Source organism: Chrysemys picta, chromosome 22 (assembly GCF_011386835.1).
Source record: "Chrysemys picta bellii isolate R12L10 chromosome 22, ASM1138683v2, whole genome shotgun sequence".
Taxonomy (NCBI): domain Eukaryota; kingdom Metazoa; phylum Chordata; order Testudines; family Emydidae; genus Chrysemys; species Chrysemys picta.
In genome coordinates, this window is record NC_088812.1 from 17,946,625 (window position 1) to 17,954,350 (window position 7,726).

Consider the following 7,726-nt stretch of genomic DNA (forward strand, 5'->3'; position numbering starts at 1 on the left):
TTCCATCTAGCTCCCACCTAATAAAGGAGCCGTCTCATTCCTTAGCCCCCAAGGCATGCAAGCAAAGAATGAAACACTTCAGTGAGATCACATCCACTGGCCGGTTTTATTTTATGATATTTTACTTTCAAAATGTTCCCAGTCGAGTTTTATATATATATATATGTATATATATATTTAAAAATCTCAGGGATATATATATCTCTCTCCCTGATATTTTTGAAGGCAGTTAGAATACAACGTCATGTCTAAGCCCAGCTCTTTGTGTCGGCCAAATATTGAGTTCCCATTCCCCTTATTTAGTCCTCTCCTTTATTACAGTCAGTGGGTGTCACCCATTGCCTTTAAAGATTTCTGTTTCTGTCCCAAAAGCGGCCAATGGGAGCTGCCTCTTCCCTTCCCAAAGCCAGGAGGGACTAGCAGATAGGACTGGCTGCGGAACACGTGACCGGGCCAGCTTTATTGAGAGCTATTTGCAGGTCACGTGGCCCGGAGGATTTCTTAATGAACGGGACCCATCTCTGCGCATGCTCCTGCGTAAACAATATGTGGGGGAAATTAGGTGTCTCTGGTTGGGAAGTCGAGTTTTAAAAAGCGCAGGCAGACCATGATATGACGACTTCACTGATCCTGCATCCACGCTGGGCGGATACCTTTATGTACGTGTATGAGGAAAACCCGAATGAAAATAACCAGAATAAAACCCCAGCCATGGAGGCGCTAAGTGGGAACTGCCCAGCGAGCCACTGCAGGGATATAATAACTTTGGGTCGCCATTCCAGCACCATTGGGACTCACCAGGGTTCTGTCTACACGGATATACCCGCTCCGGAAGCTGCCAGGCAGTGCCCTCCGCCACCAGCTTCTTCCAACGCCACGCTGGGCTACGGCTACCCCTTTGGAGGCAGCTATTATGGGTGCAGATTGTCTCATTCCCACAACGTGAACTTACAACAAAAACCTTGTTCCTACCACCCGGCAGAAAAGTACCCCGAACCCAGCAGTTCCATCCCCAGCGAAGAACTACCTTCAAGGGCCAAAGAGTTTGCTTTTTACCCCAGCTTTGCCAGCTCCTACCAGGCGGTCCCTGGTTACTTGGACGTGTCAGTTGTGCCAGGTATTAGTGGCCACCCCGAGCCGAGGCATGACGCTTTGCTTCCCATGGAAGGATACCAGCACTGGGCTCTTTCCAATGGTTGGGATGGGCAGGTCTATTGCTCCAAAGAGCAGTCACAGTCTACCCATCTCTGGAAGTCACCTTTCCCAGGTAGGGTATTCTGAGCTCCGGCATGCTTCTCTGCTTACTAACCGCCAGGTAAAAATCGCTTTGGAATGCCTTCTGTGCAGTACTATGTGTATGAACACGTACGGGTAAGAAGGTGAAGCAATCATGCTTAGATCAAAATACATACCGTGAGCTTGAGGTTGCTTTAAAAGTAAGTGTGTCAGTTTCCTTTCCTTTTTCTGTCTCCCCTGCGTCGCCCCACCCAGCTGGGTCTGCCTCTGTTCTTTTATGTTTTTTAAATTTTCTTTTTAGCTTCCACCCAAGTTTCCGAACGCAGGCAGCGTAAAAGTGCCGGCTCGCCTCCTAATCTTTCCCTAGAAATGTTAGATGGCTTGTAATGGTACAGTAAATCATGCTGCAATTACAGAAATTGGTGTCAAGTGACAAATGAATCTTGTTAGGGGAATGGGGTGAGACAAACAAAAAACAGAGCAATGATTCCCCCTTCCTCTAGTTAGAAGTCTCGTATGAGTTACAGCGTGCAAAGCAATCGGAAAGCTTATGAGTTTGGGAGAATCTCCTCCGCCTTGCTCTCTTGCTGCTTGGGAAATAAATATCACCGCCTCTTACAGGGCTCCTTCCTCGCAATTAATATCAAGGCCTGGCGCTCTGAATGAATGCGCTGCAGTAAAGCAGAACTGAAGATTTTGTGCCCCACACCCAAAGAGCATTCATCTTGGAAATGTATGGGTACCTGAAGCCGGCTTTATTTCTCAGCAATGGTAACAGAGAGGCCAGAGAGGCAGCCAGAAAATAAAGTAGAATGATGTGGCATAATGCAGGGTTTTTTTTTAACCCGGTTGAATGAAGGAAGAAGGAGGGGGAATCTCCGAAATCCCTTTTAGAGATCGTTGGGTTTCAATGGCTCTTTTGGAAACATTGATTAAAATGCTTTCTTTTTCCTGTTTAGAACAACAACAAAAAATATCTAAGTACTGGTAGGGAAATAGCTGGCTAGCAGATTCTTCTCTTTCCTAGATATAGTATTTTGTGTGAAAACCTGATGGCAGAGATCCACTTGCCAAACCTGGAGAAAACTGAACTCTTTATAGATAACATTCAGGAGAGTGTAACCTTCTGGATATAAATATGTGCGTGCTTTTTGAAGGCAGAGAGTCTACTCACCTATAAGTGATTTTTTTGGATGCTGGGTTCACTGATCCCCGTTTCATTTGTGGGCTGTACTGATAAATTATGGAGAATTTCCATGGGCGGGGTGTGTGTGGGGGGGTTCCTATTACTGTATCTTTGGGCCTTTATAGAAGTCCTTAGTAGATGTTACTGGAGCTGTCATTCTTATAGCAAACAATAAAGAGAACAGCTGTGCAAAATGTTCGAGAAAGACGGTGTTGTGTTGTTGTTTTTTTAAATCCATTATTGTCAATTATAACAATGGACTTTGGATACCTGCCTAAATTCGTGATGGAACGGAGTTTGCGCTGAATAGTCTGCGACTCTTGGTTTAGTGTCTTTGTCACCCTTACAGAGCTAAGGCGCCGTTTATCATCTCATATCTGGAATTCTTTTTTTAAATGATTGTGGTTTGCAAGTGCAAAGCCCGAATACGATTCATTACTGAGGTCTGGCAGCGAACAGCCTTAGAATAAGGCAAAAGTGACTATGCGAGCTCTGCACGCGTTCAGATTCTCATTGAATCTCTGGTATAATCGCAGGGGGTAATCTTTCTTAATAGTTTGGTGCTACTCAAGAAAGGAGAGAACCAAGATAACATGTCACTTTTTTTTTTAAATGCATCAACCCAACCTGCAAATTAACAGCTGATGTCGAGCAAAGTCCAAGCTTTTTCAGATTGCAAATGGTACCCGCGCTGCAGAAGACAGGCGGTACAGAGTCCACAGCAAGGAACTATTTGTTTGTCCAAAGTGCTGCGATCTATCGTGCTGAGCCATAAAACTACTACCAGACAGCGGGGTACCTGCAGTCATTAATTATGAAATTAATGACTGCAGGTACCCCGCTGTCTGGTAGTAATGGTAAAGCGAGATATTAAAGTTTACTGGAGGTTAAAAAAAAAAAGAAGAAGGGAGAAACTTTAAAACCACACTTAAAATTTACCTGGTATGAATGTCCATTGGATTTGTATTGCATGATATTTTGTTAAATTAATTGATGCTCCTTGTTTATATGTGAAAACCCACCTAGAAAATATCTCCTGGAATACCAGCATTTTTCCCACGATAATCTATTGATATTCTTCTCAGTGAGTCAGTCCTCCTTCCCCTTTCTGTCTATCTTTCTCCTCCATCCGGTCCCAGGGAGTAGAACTATGTAACTGCTTTATCTGTCTCATCTTGCAGATGTGGTACCTCTCCAGCCAGAAGTGAGCAGCTACCGTAGGGGCCGGAAGAAAAGGGTCCCCTACACGAAAATCCAACTGAAAGAACTAGAAAAGGAGTATGCAGCCAGCAAATTCATTACCAAAGAGAAGCGAAGGAGAATTTCGGCTACCACCAACCTTTCTGAACGCCAAGTCACTATCTGGTTCCAGAACCGCAGGGTCAAAGAGAAAAAGGTAGTTAGCAAATCTAAGACACCTCACCTTCACGCTACCTGACAAAGAAATGTTTGAGAGGGTAGCGGGGGAGAAAGACAGAAAGAAACACATGCGAATATTTATCTGATACGTCTGTATAATAATAACATACATTCGAACTCTTTGATGATTCAATTGGTTATTTAAAAACAAAACAAAGAAATAAACAGCATTTTTAGTTTATTCCTCTGCCCTCTTCTACTGTCCGCCGACTGTGAATATCTAATTGCCCTCAAGCATCCATCGATAACGTTAACCGTGTACAGTATATTAAATGCAAATGTAGATTTGTTATGTTTCAAAGACATGAAACCTGAATGTTATTTTGTAACTCTGTATAATCGCCTAGCCCCGCCCTTCCCCCCGCAAGTTCTCCAGTGCACAACCTTTCATATCTCTGGCTATTTCACGCACTGATGTCAAATGTATGGAGAGCCTCGTCCCTATAGCAGAAGCCTGTCATGTTACATTAGCTGAATATCCTTTCGCCGCACAGGACCCCCTAAAAATAAGGCTGCTATCGTGCGAAGAGAATATTTTTAGTATTATGATTATTCTGTATCACTTGCAAAAATAACAAATACTAATTTAGGTCACCCAGGGAATGAAAGTGACTTGCTATATAATACATTTTTGAGGGTAAGTTCTCATTGGGGCTTATATATCTCCGCCATCAAACTAGAATGTCTGTTTTTTCGCGGACAATCTGGAAAGTGTCCCATATTGACACTGGTTTGGTTTATTCCCCTCGCTCCCCCCCCCACATGTAAATCGGCTCATTATCGACAGTGTTCTTTCGATATGTAAAAGCGATCATTTTTTATGTCTTGTATATGTATATAATAGTGTGGTGTCCAAATGATATGTACTGAATGCAGATCACATTTCTTTAAAATAAATATCATTTTTGCTTTGAGAATGGATTGCTGCCGAGATGTTATTATGGGTATTTATACATATATGTGTATCTATTTAACTCTTTCAAGGCAAAATCAGAGAGTTTGGGATTTACACCATTGTAACCTCACGCCAAAGTAAACAGCTTGAAAAGAATGACGCCCCAAGGCTAAAACCTGATAGGAAAACTGCCAGAAGGGTGCATTTTGAAATGTGTATGAAGAGCAGAAGTGCATTAAAGGAGTCAACACCTAGAAGCCAGAATATGGGAATATAAGAAATTGTGTTCTGATGCCTTATCTCGAAGGAATATGATATAAGTTTGTTTCAAAGGGGTAAAGGAGTAGTGGTAAATGGGATGAAAAAATATGCTTAAATCAAGCAGAAGGGGTGCTGTTTCAGAAGTGGGGAAAGGGAAAAAGGCTCCGATCATTTTCTTCCTTGGGCAGCAATTGTATTCCTGTGCCAAGGAGCGGGGGAGAAGATTTTTTGAAAATGCTTGTAACCTAGCTCCACATACTCACTATGAGAATGCTTTGCTCAAAAGGTGTCTTTTGCTAAACCAGTTTGACTCAACCCCGTTCAGAGATAAAAATCTAAACCCTGCCTTACTGTTACTAAACAAGTGGCAAGATCGTAATCCGTAGCCTGGCTGCGTTGTTTAATATGCCAGGTAAAAGGCTGTCTTGGAACGTTGTATACTTTCAGAAGTGAGCTACTTTAAATGAAGAAAGCTTTTTAAAAATATTGCACAGTAATTTGTTTCCATAGGCGGGTCACAATATACCTTAATATCCATTAAAATTAATTACCTCGTTAAATTGTCAAAGGAAAAGACAAAAAGTTATGTAACCTAAAACAATGTTATTTCTGCTTAAATGAATATTAACTAGTGTATATATAGTTACATTTAAAGGGTATGAAAGCCAGAAACAAGCAATAGAACGGGGGTGTGTATATGTAGAATGTATAGAATGTATATATACAAAGAATCTGTATGTACATATCTAGATATAGATATGATACCTGATTTATATATATCAGCACTTGTATTAAAATAACGCGAGCACTATTTTAATGCATGTGCTGATTACGAAGTAAATAACGCATGTATACACGGCGTTCATGAAACCCAATATACTGAAATTCTATCACATATTTTAAAGTTTCTAAAGGTACCTCCAAGTATACTTATAGGCATGGAACATTCCACAAGAATTTATGTGATCACTGGCCGTATTTTATAAAGGAGGAGATGGAACAATGCCAATAGGGGTTCTTGAGTTGAAATAAATATTCGGTCATTCTCATCGCTCAAAGTCTTCCTCCATCAGGTGTGTGAACGAACAGAGGATAACTTTTCTTAAACATGCGGCCATTCCGGAAATGGTTTATTCCAGGTAATTACATAGGCTTTTCCATATTTATTTCCGATATAATGCTGATGATTTTTTTTTCGTGAGGGTGATTGCTTATATAGGAAGGAATAATTTGGAAGGAAATGTGAAGATAGATAGATAGATATCAACCCTTGTATGTGTTTGTGTATATATATATACATATATATGCCCCTCGCTTATCTTAATATAGACACCTATTGAAAATGCACCTCCATTTACCTAGGCCGCAGATGAAATGTTATGAAGTCTGTATCTAAGCACTGTTCGGACTTCGGGTTTAACATGGACACACTTTCCAAATCCATCTTTTAAAGCATTTTCTTTAAGGGTGGGTGTGCGTCGTATAAAACCACACTCATTTCAGACGCATGTACGCGCGGATAGATACTGATATATCATGTAGATACTGATACTGTGCTGATCTATCAAAACACAACCTAGACAGTGCCGGTTCAGACCTGCTGTTCAGGGAAAGAAGTGTAGAACTCTATAGCCTTCATTGGAGTTATGAGGCTCGGGGAGAGATTTGTAATTTATATTTAACCAGATTGGTTAATTGTTTTTTTGTGTTCTTAGGGATTCCTGTGAGAAGTTTTCCACTTCTTAAAGTCCTTTTCACCTAAAGCTTCAGTCCCTATTAATTCTGATTGAAAAATCTATCTATCTATCTATCTATCTATCTATCTATCTATCTATCTATCTATCTATCTATCTATCTATCTATCTCACTGGGTATAAAGACTATATAATAAGCAAAAGAAAAAAAGAAAACGTGCGGGATTGTCATACAAAGGGCCTGGCTCATGTAAATTAAAATTGGTTTGGACGATGGATAATGAAGATGTTATGACAATAGATGCTTTCCTATCATGTTCAGCATTTCCCTCTGTGTTTCCAATTGCTGCGTCCCTCATTTCCCTCTTTTTTTCACACTCCCTTCAAATAAAAATATGGATTTAGAACAGAGTCTCGTGAAAGCAGACAAAATTTCAGGTGCTCGGTTAAGGGCTAGGGTCTTCAGAAGTTTCAAAGAATAAATTTATTGGGTCCCATTCTGATGATGAGAGCTCTTCGGGAAGTAATCCAGGGGATGCTCAGTCATAGGGCCAAAGTCCTCATTGGGTGTGTAGGCCTGTCACCACTCTCCACTTGTGGTTTGACATTAGTGTAACCCTCTTGCCTTTGATTCGCTTAGCCCTGATTTACACCGGTGTAAGTAAGATCAGAATCAGGTCCTTCTAACAACAAAGAAGACGAGTGGTCTGTCATGGATCGAAAAGCCTTTTAACCCTTTCATTGACTATTTAATCGAGTGCAATTTTTTTCCTATATAATTTTGTCGTATGAGTTAAGGAGACGGTTTTTGGAGGCTAATAGAACGAAAACGAAGTAACTTTTAAGTGCCTCTTACATTCCTCACGACCCTACAGGCTTGGATTCACCCCCCCACCCCCCTTTTTTTTCTTGCAACAATAACAACCATGGGTGAATCAGGACAGCTGGTCATCTTCTTACAAGGTAATTAAGTATGGAAGATTGCGATGGAAAAATGGAAGAAAGAAAGAAAGAAAGAAAGAAAGAAAGAAAGAA

General features: G+C 41.0%; 1 protein-coding gene across 1 annotated transcript; it reads left to right on the forward strand.

Moving 5' to 3' along the window:
• The first annotated feature begins 508 nt into the window (after positions 1–508).
• HOXC13 (homeobox C13) lies at positions 509–4,755 on the forward strand. The gene is made up of 2 exons (XM_005307713.4): positions 509–1,267; positions 3,604–4,755. The coding sequence occupies exons 1-2, from the start codon at positions 613–615 to the stop codon at positions 3,858–3,860; spliced, it is 912 nt and encodes a 303-aa protein (XP_005307770.1). The 5' UTR covers positions 509–612; the 3' UTR covers positions 3,861–4,755.
• The last annotated feature ends 2,971 nt before the right edge of the window (positions 4,756–7,726 follow it).